This window comes from Tachyglossus aculeatus, chromosome 1 (genome assembly GCF_015852505.1).
Source record: "Tachyglossus aculeatus isolate mTacAcu1 chromosome 1, mTacAcu1.pri, whole genome shotgun sequence".
Classification (NCBI taxonomy): domain Eukaryota; kingdom Metazoa; phylum Chordata; class Mammalia; order Monotremata; family Tachyglossidae; genus Tachyglossus; species Tachyglossus aculeatus.
In genome coordinates, this window is record NC_052066.1 from 165,535,114 (window position 1) to 165,556,698 (window position 21,585).

A 21,585-nucleotide genomic window follows, 5' to 3' on the forward strand; every position below is an offset into this window, starting at 1 on the left:
TTTGCAATCCCCTTAGTTCTTGCTCTACATTTAACTTGCCCTCTATTGGTAGCCTCCTTTGGTTTGTGTAAGGTGACTTGCCTCAGGAGGAAAAAGTATTTAGTATGTTTCTGAGTCCTGCTTTTTCTTATTGGCCTGTCAGCCTCATTCCAGCACTGCCCTTATGGGAATGGAACAAACAGTATTCTTTTGACTAGAGCTTTTGTGCCAGCCTTCAGTTTCTTCCCTCAAAATGAGGTGTAGCCATAACATGAAGTGAATCCAGTTCTGCCCTTGGGCTTAAGAGCTGAGGTGGTGTAGGGGAAGAAAAATATGAATCTAGGAACAATCAGTCATATTTATTAAGCATTTGCTGTGTGCAGAACACTGTACTAAGTGCTTGGGAGAGTACAGTGGAACAGAGTTGTGTTCTCTTACCACAATGAGCATACAGTGTAGAGGGTGAGACATGTTAATATTAACGAATTACGGATATGTACGTAAGTGCCTTGGGGAGCAAATTCCTGTATTCTTTTGTTGTAAGAGGCTTAGCCATTTTTCAAATGTTAAATTGAGCTAATTTTTGAATAAATGATTTTAAAATTTGAATTGAAAGAAGGCTGTTCTCTTGGGCTGACCAGAATATTACAATGATCTGTTTTCTTTATTGGCATCAGTATATATTTTCTCCATTTCAAAAACACATCATTTTTGAAGACATATCTGATGGTGGTAAAGATTGTTTCATATTCTTAATACCTTATGTGTTTTTAGCAAAAGATGTAGTGTTGTGTAGCTTCATTGCTAATACAGCACATGAACAGCTTGGCCTAGTGGAAAGAGCATGGGCCCAGGAAGGAGTCAGAAGACCTGGGTTCTAATTCTGGCTCCACCACTTATCTGCTGTGTGACCCTGGGCAAGTCACTTACTTCTTTGTGCCTCAGCAACTTTATTTGCAAAATGGAGATTATGACTATGAGCCGCATGAGGGACTTGAATTTTGTCCAACCCCAGCTCTGAGTACAGTGTCTGGCACATAGTAAGTGTTTCCCAAATACCATTTAAAAATGAAAAAATAAAGTAGAAACATTAACTTTGAGGAAGTTTGATGTTTCTAGGTAACTCTTTAACTTACTGGGTTTTTTCCCTCTCCAGATGTATTCAGAGGGAAGTGATATTGTGCCCCAAAGCAATGAAACAGCTCTTCACTACTTTAAGAAAGCTGCCGACATGGTAAGTTTTCATGGCTCAGTCCTATTGAGGAAGATCAAGGAGAGTCATTCCTGAGTCTAGGAAAGTGCTTCCAATTTGTAACTTTAAAGGTAGTGGAAGAAATTAGGTACAGTTTCTAATAAATTGAACTGAGTGGCTGACTCTTCAAGATTGCACATTTAGAGTCATGCATCTCTTTCTTGAGTGCTAAATTAACTATATTCCAGTAAGGGCATCATTGCCCAAGTTGTGTCAGCTAAGAGAACCTTACATAGTTTAACTAGTTAAAACAAGTTAGATCGGCTTTCAAGAAGAAGGGTTTTAGGAAGCCCCAACGCTCTAAAAACACAGGGTATATTTGGAGTGTTCACTTCTTTTTCCTGCAGCCAAATCAGTTGAAGGATGCAAATGTTGTAGATAGAACACAATTGTCACATTTCATAGGACACCTAAGAGTCTGCGCGTGGTAGAGGTCTACACTGTTAGAGGAGTAGAAGACAAAACAAATATTCCCTTGAAAGGAAAAAATATAGGATTCTTGGATGTGTGGTCAATCAATCAATCAATCATATTTATTGAGCACTTACTGTGTGCAGAGCACTGTACTAAGCGCTTGGGAAGTACAAGTTGGCAACATATAGAGACAGTCAGTCCCTACCCAACAGTGGGCTCACAGTCTAGAAGGGGGAGACAGAGAACAAAACCAAACATATTAACAAAATAAAATAAATAGAATAGCTATGTACAAGTAAAATAAATAAATAGAGTAATAAATATGTACAAACATATATACATATATACAGGTGCTGTGGGGAAGGGAAGGAGGTAAGACGGGGAGATGGAGAGGGGGACGACGGGGAGAGGAAGGAAGGGGCTCAGTCTGGGAAGGCCTCCTGGAGGGGTTGAGCTCTCAGTAGGGCCTTGAAGGGAGGAAGAGAGCTAGCTTGGCGGATGGGCAGAGGGAGGGCATTCCAGGCCAGGGGAGATGATGTGGGCCGGGGGTTGACGGCGGGACAGGTGAGAACGAGGCACGGTGAGGAGATTAGTGGCAGAGGAGCGGAGGTTGCGGCCTGGGCTGTAGAAGGAGAGAAGCGAGGTGAGGTAGAAGGGGGCGAGGTGATGGAGAGCCTTGAAGCCGAGGGTGAGGAGTTTCTGCCTGATGCTCAGATTGGTAGCCACTGGAGATTTTTGAGGAGGGGAGTAACATGCCCAGAGCGTTTCTGGACAAAGACAGTCTGGGCAGCATCATGAAGTATGGATTGAAGTGGGGAGAGACACGAGGATGGGAGATCAGAGAGAAGGCTGATGCAGTAGTCCAGACGGGATAGGATGAGAGCTTGAACAAGCAGGGTAGTGGTTTGGATGGAGAGGAAAGGGCAGATCTTGGCAGTGTTGCGGAGCTGAGACCGGCAGGTTTTGGTGACGGCTTGAATGTGAGGGGTGAATGAGAGAGTGGAGTAGAGGATGACACCAAGGTTGCAGGCTTGTGAGATGGGAAGGATGGTAGTGCCGTCAGCAGTGATGGGAAAGTAAGAGGGCAGGGTTTGGGAGGGAAGACAAGGAGTTCAGTCATTCTCTTTCGTGCTTCTTGATTGGCTCAAGAGTCTAATTTATTGATAGCTACTGCCTTAGAATACCAGGGACTCAGTTGTCTTAGCCCTCTCTCCCTGCCTTCCTCCTTCCTTCCCTCCCTCCTCCTGCCAGCTTGCAGCCTCAACTTGCGGAACAGCAGAGTGGAGTTAAGGGAAAGTGTTGGTAAAGCCCTAAATGTTTTGTCAGATCAGGTTGGCATGCTGACAAGAATCTGGGATGGTCAGGTCTCCACAAGCACTTAGTACGGTGCTATGCACACAGTAAGTAAGCTTTCATTGATTACCACCACCACTGCCACCCCATCACACAATACTCCCTTAGCAGTTGTTGGTTGTGCTTTGACTATTAGTGTCACCCTTTGCTGATTTCAGTCAGGAAATACTTATTTCACGTGGAAAAATCTAAAACCTAGGCTTTCCCCCAGTAAATCAATCCTTCAAAAGCATTAATCAAATACATATTGTATGCAGAGTACTGTACCAAGCACTTCAGTGAGTACAAAAGACTAGATCCCAGCCCTCAAAGAGGTGACAATCCACTAAGGGAGACTAATACTTTTATAGTGAGGAGAAATAGAATATAAAAGTGCCTCGGGGTTTCTAAAGTCCTCCTGAGATCATGTCCTCAGAAAGCCTTCCCCAGTTAATCTCTAATTTCCTCCCCCAACAAACAACCTCCCAACCCCACACACATACACACACACACACACACACTGTTAATTTTAGCCTTTTCCACCTACCAAAGCAGGGTGTTGGGCAGTTTGGCAATTTCATAGGGTTTCCAGGCCGGAGCAAGCTATTTGCTTGTCTTTAAATGGCCCTTGGCTTTAAAGCACTCAGTCAACTTGTCCCCCTCCTATCTTACCTCATTGATCTCCTCTCACTCTTCTGGTGCTAGCTTGCTTACTCTTGTGTATCACACAGCCACCCTTGTCCCATATCCTCTCTCTGGCTTAGAACCCACTCCCCCTCCATATGCACCTGCTCCCTTCCCAATCTGTTAAGCCATATTAAGGTCATATGTCCTCCACGAGGCCTTCCTCAGTTAAGTCCTCTTTTTCCCACCTCCCTCTGCCTTCTCTGCCACCCTTGCCCTTGAACTGTATCCTTTAGGCACTTGGTATTCACCCCACCCTCGTTCCCACAGCAGTTATGTACATACCTTCATCTTCTAGACTGTAAGCTTGTGGGCAGGGAATGTCACTGTTACTTTCCCAAGAGCTTATTACAGTGCTCTGGACACAGTAAGCACAATAAATATCATTAAATGAATGAATATCAATAATTCATTTATAGTAATGTCTGTCTTCCCATTTAGACTGTAAGCTACTTGAGGGTAGGAAACATGTCTACCAACACTACTGTATTATACTCTTCCAAGCACTTAATCCAGTGATCCACACGTAGTAGGCCCTCAATGAATACCAATGATTATTTGATCAGATTTTGTTTCTTTGGATTTCAGGGCAATCCAGTTGGGCAGAGTGGTCTGGGGATGGCTTACCTGTATGGAAGAGGAGTTCCTGTGGTAAGTATTAAATCTGACAGTTTGCTGAAGAAGTAACTAACTCGCAGTCATATTACACATCACCTCAACAGCATCTTTGGTGCCTCCTACATGCCAAACATGGGACCGTCACTTTTTTATGATATTCAAGTGCTTGCAATCAATCAGTTACATTTATTGAGTGTTTATTATGTGCCAGGCACTGTATTAAATGCTGGGGTGGATAGAAGCTAATCAAGTTGGACACAATCCATAGCGCACATGGGGCTCACAGTCTTAATCCCCATTTTACAGTTTCTGTGACTGAGGCACAGAGAAGTGAATTGACTCACCCAAGGTCACACAGCAGAAATGGTAGAGCTTAGTATAGAGCCTGGCACATAGTAAGTGCTTAACAAATACCATTAAATAAAAAAAAACAAACTATGGTAAATGTATTCGTGTACATGCTCTGTTTCCAATTTGAGCATGCAGGTAATTCATGAAACAGAAAACAAGAGAAGCAATTGTAAAAATATTTATATTAGTTTTGATTTATTTGAGGATGAGCCATGGTAGACACTTCCTGAATTTGTTTGAAAATTGACAGTGTTTATTTAGACATTGCTTTGTGGGCCATTAATATCTCTCATATCTTTTCCGTTGAGCTAAAATGATTTTTTTAAACTCCCTGTTAGGAAGGGGAGAGATAAATAGTAGAAGCCATGTACTGCAAGTGTAGAAAATGAGGTTCCTACAATCTTACCACAGAGAAGTGGGAATTGTCTCTTAAATCCTGTCTTAGCTTAGCTTATTATATGCCTTTGGACATAAGGCTCAGTTACTTCTTTTGAGAGAAGCAGATTAAGGGCAACTGTCAGTTGGCTTAAGCAAAGATCAAATCAGTCAACCAGTAGTGTTTATTGAGTGCTTACTCTGTGCAGAGCACTCTGATCTTTAGCATACTTGGAAGAGTAAATTCCCACTAGATTGTAAACCTATGAGGGTAGGGATCATGTAGAGACTAATTCTGTTATACTTTCCCAAGTGATCAGTATATTGTTCTGCACACAAGTGCCAGATACCATTAATTCATTCATCATGAGGATTTGTTAGTTCTCCTTAGAACTAACTATGCAGATTGATTAACTCCCTTTTTTAACTTTTCTTTCAAACTCCACCATGACATGACTTCTCTTTGTTCAGAACTACGATCTGGCACTGAAGTATTTTCAGAAGGCTGCCGAACAAGGATGGGTGGATGGACAACTTCAGCTGGGCTCTATGTATTACAGTAAGTAGGGTCAAATACTTAGAGACCCTGGAAATAAAATAAAACTACTGTAATGTCCACCAAGTGGTGCTGTTGCTACAGAAATAGGACCTCAGGAAAACTCAGTTCTGACATTTATTCAATCGTATTTGAGTGCTTACTGTGTGCAGAGCACTGTCCTGAGCGCTTGAGAGAGTACAGTACAACATTCGGCACATTACCTGCCCACCTTGAGCTTACAGTCTAGAGGTGGGGGAGACAGACATCAATACAAATAAATAAAATTACAGATGTGTACGTAAGTGCTGTCGTAATAGTAATTGCCTATAGTATTCTTTCATATCATGCTTTAACTTTGGAAGTCTTGAACGTTACCCAGCCTCCAAGAAATGGCAAGAATCTTGAATTCAATATGAGTCATTTGAAATTAGTAATTCATGTAGCTCGTTGTGAGCATGGAATGTGTCTACCAACTCTATGTTATCCTGTACTCTCCCAAGTGCTTAATACAGTGCTCTGCAGACCGTAAGCACTCAATAATTATGATTGATTGATGTAGTGGTTCCTGGTTTCTAAACAGATTGCTCCTTTGCTCATCAAATTCACTGTTAATCTCTAAGGTGATTTGTCTTTCAGATGGCATTGGCGTCAAGAGAGATTATAAACAGGCTCTGAAATACTTCAATTTGGCTTCCCAAGGGGGCCATATCTTAGCTTTTTATAACCTGGCCCAGATGCATGCAACGGGTACTGGAGTGATGAGATCGTGTCCTACAGCAGTGGAGGTAAGAGCTCTCAGCTTTCCATCAGCTTTATGACCGAAATGGCTCTTCCCAAGAGAAAATCTTGCCCCCTCAATCCCAGTCTTGCCAACCAAGATGTCTGCTGTGGAAATAGTCTGTGGGTTCTGGTTTTCAAGTCTTAATAGGATTCCATATTGGGATGGCTCCAGCATTTCAGTGCAGGACCCAATCTTCCTGAGGGAAATGGTGATGCTCCCGACGTGTTCTGCCAGTGGAACCATATCATTGTTGCTGGGTAAATGGCTTCCTTAGGATGGAGAAGTACTGGGGATGGTTAGTGGGAAGAAATGTGTCCACTTTTAAAGATTTCGCTGCAGATTACACTGTGTAAGTATCTATTGAGCAAGTGCATTTAAACCAAATGGGGTTTTGAGAGAAATGTGGATTCCAGGCCCCCCTTGCCTTGGCCACAACAGCCACTGGAGAGTCTGGTATGGGGCCTGTCAAATTTTTTCTGATGCCCACAATTGGCCAGAATTAGGCTTTATTGCCATTAAATACACTCCTGACTATCCTGTAGTTTTGTGAGGAACTTGAAGGAAATTTTAAATATGAGTTGATTTGAAATGTGTAGTTTAGAATTCCAATAATAGTGTATTACCCAGTCACCATGCAAGTGCCCTGCTGGTTGCTAGTGAGATCACTTTGAAAAGAAAAATGAAAGTGGAGATGTTTTTCCAGCAAGCATCTTTGAGTGACTGCAGGCTGCTCAGTGAAACTTTCCTCACGAAACAGGGGTGGCCAAGCATTTGGGACCGAAGAGTCGCAAGTTAAAAATGTGATATTGGCAAAGACTGCGGAAACTGGGTGGTGGAAGGGGTTTTGAGGTTAGGGACACTGTCAGTGAGGGGCCGAAAGCAGGCCTTGGTGGGGTGGGGAAGGTGCCAGGTGAGGGAGGGCTGTGGGGAGCAAGAGGCAGCTGGAAACTCTTGTGGGAGGGGCCACTGGGCTACTGCTTTGGGTAAATAATTGATAATGATGCCTCTGTGCACAATCCACACCTCCCAGGAAATAAATATGCCACATTTGCTTGCCAGGTAACTCACCCTATCTTCCTCAGCCTCCTAAACGTATTTCCTATAGGGATTAGCTGATAAGTTTTCCTGTCACTTATTTTTTTTTCCTCTTTGGCAGTTGTTTAAAAATGTATGCGAAAGAGGCCGCTGGTCAGAGAGGCTCATGTCCGCCTACAGCAGTTATAAAGATGGAAACTCCAACGCTGCAGTGGTTCAGTACCTCCTGTTGGCAGAACAAGGCTATGAGGTGGCACAGAGCAATGCCGCCTTCATCCTTGATCAGAGTAAGTTGCCTCTTCCTGTCCCTGTTAAGAGAAGTCATAGAAGAAGTACTTTGCTGAGAAAAGATGATGGTTTACTCTTAAGTCAGTGGTATTCATGAAGCTCATATTATACGTGGAGCAGTATACTAAGCTCGTGAATGTTTCTGGGTCTCCCCTTCCAGCTAAATCAAATCAATCAATCTTATATTTTGAGCATGTACTGTGTGCAGAGCATAGTACTGAATGCTAGGGACAGTACCATAGAACAGAGTTGGTAGCCATGTTCCCTGCCTGTAACGAGCTTACAATCTATAGGGGGAGCCAAATGTTGTTATAAATAAATTATGGATATGTATATAAGTAATCATAAATGTATAAGGCTTATGAACGGGCTGGGGGAATGGATATGGACAGAGAAGCAGCCTGGCATAGTGGATAGAGCACGGGCCTGGGAGTAAGAAGGTCATGACTTCTAATCGCAGCTGCCATTTGTCTGCTGGGTGACCTTGGGCAAGTCATTTCACTTCTCTGGGCCTCAGTTGCTGCAACTGTTAAATGGGGATTGAAACTGTGAACCCCATATGGGACAGGGTCTGTCAAACCAGATTTGCTTGTATCCACCCCAGTGCTTAGTACAGTGCCTGGTACATAGTAAGCGCTTAACAAATGCCATTATTATTATTACTGTGGTTATTATGTTTTCATTCAAATAGTGAAATGGAGTAGGAGTGTGAGGAGGAGTGTGTAATTATGATTTTCTCTGATGTCCATTATTGGCTAGAATTAGGCTTTATTACCTTTATTCCATACACTTCCAACCACCCTCTGGTTATATGAGGAACTTTGAGAAAATTTTAAATCCGAGTTGATTTGAATCATGGACTTTAGAATTTAAGTAACACTGAATATTGCATTGGCCAGGCACCAAGCACAAAGGGCACCCCCTCAGTATGGATTTGTTAGTCATGTCACCAGAGTTTGGGATTGCTTATAATGTGACTTAAATGCTTAGTAAAGTTCCCTGCATACAGTAAGTGCTCAATAAATACCTTTGATTGATTATGTCATTGCATTTCTGGTTCCTCTGACTTGTGGCATTTGTAATTATGAACCATCAGAAGCATCCATTTCAAGTGCTTTGCCAATGAAATAAGACTTTGCGATCATCCTTGCAAATGCTGGCTTTGAAGATTTTTGCTTAGTTGTTCACATGTATTTTATAAGACTCTTCCTGACCAATTATATTGTACCTTTTCTTTTTTGAAGCAGAGTAGGGCGATATTAGCAGTAGACTCTTGCAAAGAGTAACTTGATCATATAAATTGAATATCTGGGTCTCAGAGGGTCTGTTGTATCAATCAGCAGTATTTGGGAAGCACCAGTTCTGTGCAGAATAGGAGAAAAGTGGGTTAGGTAAGAGGGAGAGAGCTGATAGAGCCTTTAAACCAATGGTCAGGAGTTTGTGTGGCACAAGAAGGCCAGTAACCGTTGGAGGTATGCAAGGAGTGGAGAGACATGAGCAGAGCATTGTTTTAGAAAGATGATCTGAGCAACAGGGAGAAGTATAGACCAGAGAAGCTGGAAGTGGGGAAAACTGATGAGAAGGCTGATGCAGGAACCAAGGTGGGATATTACGAGTACCTGGGTCAGGGTGGTAGCCTTTGGGATGGAGAGGAAAAGGTGGATTTGGAGAAGCAGCATGGCTTAGTGGAAAGAGCATGGGTTTGGGAGTAAGAGGACGTGGGTCCTAATCCCAGACCTGCCACTTGTCTGCTGTGTGACTTTGGGCAAGCCACTTAACTTGCCTGTGCCTCAGTTACCTCATCTGTAAAATGGGGATTAAGACTGTGAGCCCCACGTGGGACATCATGATTACCTTGTATCTACCCCAGCACTTATGACAGTGCTTGGTGCCTAGTAAGTGCTTAACGAATACCATCGTTATTATTGCATGACCTCACTAGTCTCCTTCTATAACCCAGCCCTCACACTTCACTCATCTAACACCAACCTACTCACTTTGTCTCAATCTCATCTCTCTGACCATTGACCCCTTGCACACATCCTCCATTCTATGTGGATCTCCTTCCCCCCTTCATATCTGGGTCAGATACTCTCCCCTTCGTCAAAGCCTTCAAATCACATCTCCTCTAACAATAATAATTATAGTGGTATTGGATAATCACTTACTATGTGCAGTGCACTGCTCTAAGCACTGGGGTAGATACAAGTTGATAAGGTTGAGCACAGTCCCTGACCAACATGGGGCTCACAGTCTTGATCCCCATTTTACATATGAGGTAACTGAGGCACAGAGAAGTTGTGACTTGCTCAAGGTCACACAGCAGAAGCCTTCCCTGACAAAAGTCTCATCTTCTCACTCTATTCTCCCTCCCTTCTTTGTCACTGTGCACTTGGGTACGTCATCATCAATCGTATTTATTGAGCGCTTACTGTGTGCAGAGCACTGTACTAAGCGCTTACGTACGTACATACGTACCTCCTAAGCACTTCGATGCCCACCCTCATCCCCACAGCACTTGTGTATATAGCCTTATACTTTGCTATTTCCCCATCTGTAATTTATTTCCATCTCTCTCGCCCATATGTTTTAATCTCCTACAGGGGCGGGGATTGATCAATCAATTGTATTTCCTGAGCACTTACTATGTGCAGAGCACTATGCTAAGTGGTTGGGAGAGTACAGTAGAACAGAATTGGAAGACACATACCTGCCCACAGGGAGCTTATAGTGTAGAGGACTGTGTCAACCTACTATTATACTGTCCCAACCCCTTAGTGCAGTGCTCTGCACACAGTAATTGCTCAATAAATACCACTGATTGATTGACAGGAGGTGAGGCAAAATATGTGCAAGCAAAAAGAGTGTGCAGAGATGGGAGGAAAGTGATGAGAAAGCCAAGATTAGATTGTTCCTAATCTTTCTTTAGATTATAAACTCATTGTGGGCAGGGTACGTGTCTTACCAACTCTGTTATATTGTTATGGTGTACTCTCCCAAGTTCTTAGTATAGTGCTCTGCACGTGGTAAACACTCAATGAATACGATTGAATTATCCAGAGTGTCGAAGGTGGCTTAGAAATCAAGGGTGGGACGGGGGGAGTGATGAACGTTATTGGTGTTCTTGGAGAGTAAAGTCTCCCTGGAGCAGAGGGGGCAGAAACCAGATTGTAGTAAATCAGGGAATTGGAAGAGAGTAAGTGGAGGCAGCAGGTGTATTCAGTTCATTCCAGCAGTTTAGACAGGTATGGGAACAGAGAACTGGAAGGGGTGTTAGCTACAGGGATCAGGGGGATGGAGAAGACTTCACAGGACCCTGAAATGCCTTATGGTTCTGTAACTCTCTTTCCCTCTAGAAGAAGCCAGCATAGTAGGAGAAAATGAAACCTATCCTCGAGCTTTACTGCACTGGAACAGGGCGGCCTCCCAAGGTAAGATTTCCTTTTATTGTTGGGCACTTTGCCGTGGTCCTTTTTGTTTCCTTCTGCCCTGAGATTTTTACCCTGAAAATTAAGTAGGTTGTTTTAACCCATGGTAAATTGGTTTCCTGCTTGGCAAGTTCCACCTTCATCCTAGAAATAGACTCATTGTGGAAATCTGGTACTATTGTTTCCGAGTCCTATAGTCATCCTGAAGGGTAGGATTTTTAGAGGTTTTTAAAATCACGAATCATCTGTAGAGATCAGGCTTTACAACTGGCGAGGCGTTAGCTCTGTGCGATTTTGTCTCTGTGCAGATGTTTTTACCACTGGCTCTGTACTGGTCTTCAAAGCATTGGCACATTGCCTGTTTTAATGAATTTCCAACCTGGGCAAACGAACGGAACGAAAATAGGCAAAATTACTGCTTTATCCCCTTCCTAGCCCTGCTGTCGGCATTGGCCTGCACACTTCTACTCCAAGGCTCAAATCAGCTAGATTCTTCTCTCATCGCTCACAGCTCAACCCACCCTCTGCTACCCTAAAACCCTAGGAATAGTAGCTCTTGGCTTGGAGTCAGTCCTGAAATGAGCATGTCGTGACCACTGCTGCAGTGCCCTGCCACTCCCATCCCCCTGCCAACCCTTTTTAATGCTGTTTGTTATAATAATAATTGTGGTATTAAGTGCTTACTGTGTGCCAAGCACTGTACTAAGTGCTGAGGTGGATATAAGCAAATTGGGTTAGACACAGTCCCTGTCCTGTGTGGGGTTCATACTCTTAATCCCCACTTTAGAGATGAGGTAATTTGAGGCCCAGAGGCATGAAGTGAAGTGATTTGCCCAGGGTAACATAACAAACGAGTGGCGGACCTGGGATTAGAATCCATGTCCTTCTGACTTCCTGGCCTGTATTCTGTCCACTAGGCCATGCCGCTTTCAATCAATCAAGGTCACACAGCAGACAAATGGTGGAGCTGGAATTAAAACCCAAGTCCTTCTGACTCCCAGACCCAAGCCTTATCAACTAGGCCACATTGGGAGCCCACGGCAGCATGAAAAGCAGCTACCTTTGCAAAGCCCTTTTCAGGGTCACAGAAGCCACCTGCTCCCCAATACAGTTTTTTCACAGATTTGCATTTTGTTGGGAAGTTCGTTCCTGAGCTCCAAATGGGAGAGGTCCCACCTTACGTCTGTTGTTTCTCCCAATAGCCAAAGCAGAGACGTTATTAAGAAAATGTAGAAAACAAGTTGTCCCTATGGGGCCAGAGGTCTTTTTGTGAAGCCAGCAATATGTCACTTGTCCAGCCAACATTATTTTAATGTGATCTTTTTGTTCTAGGTTACACTGTAGCGAGAATTAAACTTGGTGACTATCACTTCTATGGATTTGGTACTGACGTGGATTACGAGACTGCATTCATCCATTATCGCCTGGCATCGGAGCAACAGCACAGTGCCCAGGCTATGTTTAACTTGGGCTACATGCATGAGAAAGGTCTTGGCATCAAGCAGGTGAGCACAGCTTCCAGCAGACATTCTGCTGCCACGTGAACCTGAAGCTTTCGAAGTCTTCATTTATGTTACAATAATAATAATAATTATGGTACTTAAGTACTTATGGTACTTATGGTACTGTGTTCTGTTCTAAGCACTGGGGTAGATACAAGTTAATCAGGTAGGACACAGTTTCTGTCCCACATGGAGCTCACAGTCTTAATCCCCATTTTTCAGATCCCCTGTACTGTACTGAGGACCAGAGAAGTTGTGACTTGCCCAAAGTCACACAGCAGGCATGTAGCAGAGTCAGGACTAGAACTCCAGTCCTTCTGACCCTCGGGCCCGTGCTCTATCCACTAAGCCACGAGAGAGAATGCTGTCTTAGAGTCTGGATTTTTCATCATTCTTTCATCTTGAAGCACGTTAGTAACGGCACTGCAACAGAGGCACATTTATGGCTGCTGTTGTTGCATCTCACCTACATCTCAACACACAAGGGCCACACTGTTGCCTCCAGGCACTAGCCTGGGGCACCGAGCTTGGTCCAAGAATGCCAGGATTCAAATTCTTTAAAATTCTAGTTCTCCAGCTTGGCTTTCTGTCACATGTGGAGGTTATGAATTGAGAACGAGCCTGGCAGTCAGAGGACCTGGGTTCTAATCCCGGATCTGCCACTTGTCTGCTGTGTGATGTTGGGCAAGTCACTTCACTTCTCTGGGCCTCAGTTACCTCATCTGTAAAATGGGGATTAAGGCTGTGAGCCTCTTGTGGCACATGTCCTTATGTCCAACCTGATTAGCTTATATCCACCCCAGTGCTTAGAGTACCTGGCACATAGTAAGTGCTTAACAAATACCATTAAAAAATTGCATTGACTTCACCAGCTCTAGAAAAGTATTAGAAAATTGGAAAATAAACATTTTTCAAGTACTTTGGGCTTGAACATTGCTCTTAATTTGCAGGAGGTTTCCAGGGGTTCTTGTCCTATTGTCAGCATGGGCATGGACCAAAGAGGTGTCTGTCTATCCTAAGGGGTAGCACAGTGGGATCCCTCAGTATCGAGTGGCTAGGGGTCCCAGGTATCCATGTCTGTGTAGGAGACACTGCTCCCCTGTCTCCTTCCTCCAGTGCACAGAGGAAGCTCAATACTGCACTTGTCACTAGAAACTTGAGCGTCAGCCAGGAGTGAACCAACTAGCCAAACATAGAGACATTGTAGGGATTTGATTCTATCTTCTCCCCCACTCAGGGTGTGGGGGCCCACTCTATGACTTCCCACCTCCCGGATCTCTAGTGGGAAACACACTTGGGGCACCAGATTCTTGTGTCTCTGATTTTTGGGGGTGGTTTTCAACAAGACATTCAATCAAGCATATTTATGGAGCCCTTACCACATGCAGGGTACTGTACTAAATGCTTGGGAGAGTACAATAAAACAAGAGTTGGTAAGCATGTTCCCTGCCAAACAACAAAGCAGCATGGCCTAGGGGCTAGAGTGCAGGCCTGGCAGTCAGAAGGACCTTGGTTCTAATCCGCCTCTGCCACTTATCTGCTGGTGTGACCTTGGGCAACTCACTTAATTTGTCTGTGCCTCAGTTCCTTCATCCATGAAACAGAGAGAAAGGTTGTGAGCCCTATGTGGGAACAGGGATTTTGTCTAACCTGATAAACTTGTATCTAATCTAGCATTTAGTTTGGTACCTGACTCATACCATTAATACCATTGAGGATAAAAAAAAAAGTTCGTACATTCTAAAGTGCAGAACGGGACCCTGGTGTAACAATTTTCAAAATAACATTTTCCAGCTATCTTCATCTGCAGTAGTACTGTAACTTGAAGTTAGTCTGGCTACAGCCAAGTAAGGAGTATCAGGCTTTCCTCTGGAATTCACCAGAAGGGTTGTTAAAAACAAGGAGTTGAAATTATACTGTCAGTTAATAGTATTTATTGAGCATCGGGAGAGTACAGTAGAGTTAGAAGACCTGTTCTCTGTCCTCAAGGATCTTATAGTGTAGTTGGGGAGACAGACACTTATTTACAGACAGAAGAAGAGGAAGGGAAGAACAGGGCTGTGGAGGAGTAAGATTTTAATAGTAAAGAATGCAACTCAATTTGTACAGGAAGGCTGCAGGAGTACACATAAGTGCTTAATTGGCTCAGAAGAGTTTAGGTGGTGTTGGAGGAGGTGGATATGACCTAGGAAAAAGAAAATTGCTACTTCGTGAGAAGGAAAGCAAGCTTTGAAGGTTTTTTTAAAAAAATGTTTCTTTTTAAAATCAAAGGTAGTAAACAGATATATCAAACAGATGGAGGCTTGTTAAGTTTAATAACTTCCTTGAGTTTCTAGTTGATTCCCTAAGGAAATGGAAAGACTGAATCCTCGCCCAGAAGTAGATGCTGGTTGAACTGATTTTTCTTTATTTTTCCTTTCCAAGATTAGTCTTAATGGATTGTGTGTTTATTTTCAGGATATTCACCTAGCAAAACGTTTTTACGACATGGCAGCTGAAGCCAGCCCGGATGCTCAAGTTCCTGTGTTCCTAGCACTCTGCAAACTTGGGGTCGTCTACTCTTTGCAGTATATCCGGGATGCAAATGTAAGTGGCCCTTCAGGACCTTTGCGCCTCTCCGTGATCTTGATGCTTCAGATCTGTCAATCAACCAATTGTATTTAATGAGCGCTTACTATGTGCAGAGCACTGTACTAAATGCTTGGGAGACTACCATACAACAGTAGAGTCAGAAGACATGTTCTCTGCCCACAGTGAATTTATATGAAGTCTTTCCAGGCAGATTCCCGTCAGATTTCCTCTGAGTGTGCAAGCAGGGAGAAAGAATTATTTCCCCAACCCTCTATGGGTATGTGGGTTAAGTAGCAGCCACTATGCCACACTGCGTGGGCAGGTGCGATTAAGCTGTAAGGAAGAATTTAGCTGAAACACGCTATGTAGGAAGCTCTGAAATCCAGTTATTTCAGAGGCAGCAACTTAGGTCTTCTCCCTCATTGGATAATTGGTCAAAAAGTCCAAGCTGCATTTAGGTGATGGGACTTTGTCATAAAACTCCAAATGGTAGCCGTGCAGCTTCAGGGCAGTTTGTTGGGCTTCCCATGTGGTCTTTTGGGTGTGGACTCATTTTTAGAATTTGGAAAGGCACCACCATGATACTGACCGTGTCCTTTTCCCCCTCCCGTCACGCGGTGTCATTCTCATTAAGGTCCGGGAAATCTTCTCCCAGCTCGATATGGACCAGCTGTTGGGGCCAGAATGGGACCTTTACCTCATGACGATCATCGCCTTGCTGTTGGGGACTGTCATAGCATACCGGCAGAGGCAGCATCAGGCCATGCTCAGACCAGCAGGGCCCCGGCCTGCCCCACCCCCACAAGAAGCCCCAGAACCGCAGCCCCAGCAATAGCAGTAACCGAACGCCGCATCCCTCAATGACCACCAGGGACGAGCTGGACCTGCTCCCTGGGAACCCCGTGACGGTGATCTCAGACTCTGGATTGGTGACCACATCCCCCCGAAGGGCACCCCAAGGAGCATTTAATTATTTTCGCTGCTTCAAATTTGATGCCTTGGTTTTCAGGGATAAGTAACTCTTACATAGACTGAGTTGATTGTTTGTTTGAGTAACAACTTTCAGTGGCTTTCATTTGATTTTTCCAGGAAACCCAAGCGAGGTGTTCAAGAGTAATGCCTGCCGTAGGCAGCTGTGTTTCTTGAGGCCTGCCAGTCATCATTCTCTCAGAGCGTGGAAGCTCTAGTCCCCAACTTTAAGGTCTTGAGAAGCTGGTCTGTGTAAAAAGGAGAATCCAGTCACAGGGTCTCCTTTCATGTGTGCGAAAATCCGAAACACAGAACGTACCTTAGAAGTGAAATGATTGATGTCTTCAGAGTGTTCCAGAACTGTGATAAATGATATAAATTATTTTACTTATGTATACCACAAGTGTACATATTCTACGTATTCCTATTTGTTCTTAATTTCCAAGGTTGGAGAGGACAGTGGGTTCCCGATCCTTGTAATTCTGAATCACCTAACATTGTATACTGCATAGCTTCTCTCTTCCAAACAGCAGTGAAAATCGTGGTTAAAGAGAACCTGAAATGTGACCTAGGAACATGAAATTTTCAAATACAATGAGCCATTTTCTTGTTTTACTTTACCAATTGCTCGCCCAATTATAATTGCGTGTTTATTTTTGAGCTTCTGGTCCAGAAACGAGGAGATGAAGTAAATGTAAGGAAGAAAAAAAAATGTTGGCTTCGAGCTTTCTCTTTGGAAAAAGAGAAATTGCATGGTGTTGACAAGTTGAAGAAACATTCGTGAAAAGCGGAAGCATTTGCCCTGCAATTGTTATAACTTGCATTTGATTTTGCACAAGGGGTGAAAGATATGATCCATTTCATGGATTGTCACGGACGAAAGATCACTGTCACCTGGGTGCAGGGGGAAACTATCATGGCTCTGAACTTGAAATGTCGGGTAAGAGAACCAAAAGTTGGTTCACCTCAGTGGGTTAAGAAAGAAAAGAAAAACCTTTTAGGGGTCGCTTCCCTCTTTTTCCCTCAAGATGTTTGTTGCAATAGCAGATGAACTGCTTGCTTGGCAGTTATTTCACCCTTTCCTTATCAGACAGGTAGCACTGGGGAAATAATGAGAGAATTCCAACTCAAATCTGCCAGGCTTTCCCAGGTCAGTAATAGATGGAAGAAAATGGGAATTCTGTTTCCTTGGTAGGAAAAAGAATGTATTTGAATAAATACTTGATATGCTGGATGTCTGTTGCCTGTTAGATGTGACTCGCCAGTGGTCCCTATATGAAGAGGCCAGTTTGTGACTTGTTTACCAGTGGGGTGGGGGTGTAGTCTGTAAATTCCGATTTCGGTACTTCTTCCTCACCTTCATAATCCATTATCCCCTGGAGTACTTGGAGCCAATCACCTCCATGGCCAGAAAAGGGTTTTGTTCTCTGGGGTTTGGGTTTTCTTTAGAACCTGGTTTGATTAACCTGGGATATTCACAAGAGCTTTGAAGCTGAAATTGTGAACCTTTTTTGATTTATTTTTTTTATCCAGTGATTTATGAAGAAGTTGTTAAGCAAAAGAATAACTGGGGAGGATACAAATATTGAATAATTAAAAACATCTGAGTTAGAACCCTTCCCCTTAAATGTTAAAAAAGAACATTGTTTTGGGCTGTTCTAGTTTCCAATGCAAATGAAGCTCGAGATTGAATACTGAAATTGCAGTGTGGATCTCTTTCCTCTTGCTGCTCCTCACCACTTTCCTCATTTCTCAGGGGGACTTGTGGTGGAATCCAGTTGGCCTAGGGTTGAGGAGTTGGGGACAAATGAGAAGAGGTGAAGGGGCCATCATGCCCCAGTATTCTAGAGGAAACAGTATAGAATTTATAAGAGCTGTGTTAACTCATGATGTTTATCAATGTCAGTAATTATTTTTTTCCTTGACTATTTCCCTTCACCATCAGCTAAATTTCTCCTCTACATTTTCACCTTTGTCTTCATTTCCCCTCCATTGTGTTCTGTTTGGCACAAGATGCATCCACATGAAGGCTGGTGGAAAACCTAATCCTATTTGCCAGCAAATGCATTAGTTTAAAGTCAGTGTGCTGCTTGACCAGCCTGCCTTTCCTCCTGAATCATCGTTATAATCCCAGCCTACTCTGGAGTTGGTCCTAGCAATAGGCAAAGTGGGCCTCTTATGATCATTTAGTGTGTTCTCTGTCTTCAGATAATTGATCCAAGGAAATAAACTCCACCCTTTTTCACCCCACCCCAGGTTATCCTTGAAATTATTTTCTCCAAGAAGGCATCATATGCAAGCAATAAGGGTTTTTTTAAATATTTCTCCCTATTCTAATGAGCTCCACCAATCTAATTGAATGGCATCCATTTGAATACAATGACAGTAGCAGAAGCTAGTTAATGTCAGTGACATTAACGTAACTCAGGGGTTAGGGAGATTTAATAGAACGCATAGGCAACTAACTTAGAGAACAGCTTCATTTCTGTGTGGTAATCCTTGCTCTCCTCGTCCAATCCGTACTGTAACCTTGGCTTCTAAGAAGAATGAAAGGGGTAGGACTCTTAGCATATTTTACCATGAGCCTTTAGGCTCATGAATGCCTGACTGTTTCAGATTCCTAATGATATTGGCTGAATCTTTGATTTTTGTTTTGCTCTAATACTGGGTTTTCATTTTTCCTAGTTTTGTGGTACACCTCATTTTCTGTTAGTGAGCATGGCACATAAAAGGGAGGATGAATCACTTCTTTATTCAAAAGACATTGCTTAATACATACAGCCAAATCAAATTGTGAGTCAGTGAAGTTGGTACTATTGAAGGTCTTTGGCTATCTGGTTTGAAGCATTCTGGGCTGATTCGGACAACAAAGTGGAAACTTCCACCTGGCATGTAATGTTGTTTGATGATGTACTTAATTACAGTGACACTGATACCTCTCCAAAAGCCTAAATTAATTTCAGGAAGGAGTTCTCTTCCTCTTTTATCCTCCTTCTATCTTTCTTTTCCCTCAATCCAATAATTTAGAAATGTGTGTGAATATAGTCTCTTAAATTGATCACCACAGACTTTTATGAAGCCCTTTATGAAAATTTCTAATATTCTTTGGAAAGTCATAGAAGATAGATTGACTTATTTCACACAGCTCAGAACAGACTGCTTGGGTAAAATGCTCCTTTTACCTCCAAGAAGAGACTTCGGGGTTTTAAATATTTCCTCCTTTAACGGCTAGCATCACCTGTAATTATTCTGGAATTGGCTTTAGATGTGTCACAATACTTTGGCTGCCAAAGAAGAGTCAATAATAGCAGTCTGTAAAGCTTGAAGGATTCTGTTTTGATGCAATTTTTTTTAATCTCATGCAGCTTTCAAAATTAAAATGGAAATGAAGTATTTTGGGGTGATATTTCAGCAGGGGTGAAATTGCCCAAGGCAATTTAAATGTAGACAATAAAAACTGGATAATTTTATTTTCCAGGATGCTCTTTCTTGGTTAAAAACTTGCAACATAAGAATTTTTATAGCTTCAAAAACTGACTCCCTGTTTTCTCCAGTAAAGATCAGGTATGGCTCAGTAAAAAGTTGATGTAATGCATTAACGTGGCAGGTGTGGGGGGTATCTGCCTCACACCAGTATTTTCTTTAGCATTCCCCTCCCCCCTCAAAAATACATTTTGATTCAACAATAACCAAAAAGGTTAGTGTGGTCAAGATAACACTACAACTGTTTAGGGGAGAGAAAATGTGGAAAAGACCTTAAGTTACCAACTGACATTTTGAAGAAACAACCCGGTAAGCATTTTTGTAAACTTATTTTGTATTTTTTAAAAATGCAGTATAAAGGCTGGTGGAATGTATAATATAATTGTACAAACAAAAATCCTGTTAATAGAAAGATGTACAGATTCATTTTGTACTATATCTTTAATCTTGTGAAATAAAGATTCTGCCTCTATGTTTAGCTTCTGGGCTCTAAATTGCCATAGGTCAGTTGACTTTAGACTTATAATTTTTTTTCCTAAACTACATTTGTTAGCTTCTCATGATGTTATTAATCCTGAGTCTCAACGAAACCTTCCAGAAATACAGCTGGTTTGTCTCCGTGCCTTATCTTCTGAATCCTGTGTCCAAATGTAACCAGGTCATTTTGGACCTTGGAGTGTAGGCTTCAATTTTCTGGCTGCTACAGGCAACTTTACTACCCTGAATTCTCACCTAGTCTGAAGCCTGACCCAAAATACCTGTTTTACTGGCAAGTTAAAATTTATTACAGTAAAAATTCAGTTATCCAGTAAGCATGAGACTGTGGCTAATATGGGTAGCCTGATAGTTTAGGTAATGGAGTTGTTTCTTCTATTTTGATCCAGGTTATTTAAGTTTGGTATTCCTTTTCCTCTGTTAAAGGGCACACAGTCTCCCTGTCGGTAGGGAACCTGTCTACTAACTCTGTTCTATTGTACTTTCCCAAGCACTTGGTACAGTGCTGTGCACACAGTTGTATGCAATAAATACCATTGATGCTGATAAGCAGTGAACCCACCATATAAGTCCCAAAAGATCTGCAAACCTAGGAAATTTTCACCTAGGAGCCTTTCTCACCCTTACTACGTTCACATTGATTTAGTGTCTACTGAACTTACTTGTCTAAGGAAGTGCACTATCATCAATCATAGCCATAGCTTCTATCCAAAGCTTTACCTGTTTGCAGTCTAGCTTCCCTTTGAACAAAATTAGTTTATTTCAAGCCCTCGACTTCTGACTTTTTTTTGAAGTACAAAATCATGTAATTGGCTTATATTGCACTTTGTTGATCTGTTGAAGATTTATGAATGCAAGTCTTTAGCAGAACTTAGAAATAGGAATCCCTTTTAATCCAGCTTTTATTTAAAGTGCTTATAATTTATTGGTAACCTTCATTTTGGGAAAGTTTTTTTTTCTGTAGTACTGATTTAACTATGAATAAAAATTCTAACCTTAAATTTTGTCAGCATATTTTGAAAGTGGTAATGTAAACAAATATGTTAGAAACTAAACAAGTTCAGATGGAAAAGCCCAGGTGTCTGCTGCAAAGTTTTTGTGTGTCTCTTAGGCATTCTTCCTTGAACTTTCTCATAGAAATAGATTTTTTTTGTATTTTTTTCTTAATACAAAAATCTTCATTTTTCCTACCTTCAAAAATACAAAATACAAGCTGCATTTGGCCCCTCCATTAATATAGATGTAGTCTTTTGATCCCTGTTCAGCGACTGGGCAGTGCTGTTATATTTTGGCATTGCAATCTAAGAGAAATAGTTGTCAGTTAATAATGCCAAATTGTACGTTCCAAGCACTTAGTACAGTGCTCTGCACACAGTAAGCGCTCAGTAAATATGATTGAATGAATAAGACCCTGAGAGGTCTTCCCTGCCCCAGAGGTGAGCTTGAGCTGCAAAATTTTCTCCATGGACACATTTGGCATCTAAAAATTT

The 21,585-nt window shown here is 42.4% G+C and overlaps 1 protein-coding gene across 1 annotated transcript in view; it reads left to right on the forward strand.

The window, feature by feature from the left end:
- SEL1L (SEL1L adaptor subunit of ERAD E3 ubiquitin ligase) overlaps positions 1–21,096 on the forward strand; it is an 81,755-nt gene extending 60,659 nt beyond the window's left edge. Inside the window, exons 13-21 of the mRNA XM_038752571.1 lie at positions 1,136–1,213; positions 4,250–4,312; positions 5,477–5,564; positions 6,180–6,328; positions 7,481–7,646; positions 11,004–11,078; positions 12,408–12,580; positions 15,035–15,163; positions 15,783–21,096. Coding sequence (XP_038608499.1) covers positions 1,136–1,213; positions 4,250–4,312; positions 5,477–5,564; positions 6,180–6,328; positions 7,481–7,646; positions 11,004–11,078; positions 12,408–12,580; positions 15,035–15,163; positions 15,783–15,983 — 1,122 coding nt within the window. The 3' untranslated portion in view covers positions 15,984–21,096. The remainder of the gene's footprint in view (positions 1–1,135; positions 1,214–4,249; positions 4,313–5,476; positions 5,565–6,179; positions 6,329–7,480; positions 7,647–11,003; positions 11,079–12,407; positions 12,581–15,034; positions 15,164–15,782) is intronic.
- The last annotated feature ends 489 nt before the right edge of the window (positions 21,097–21,585 follow it).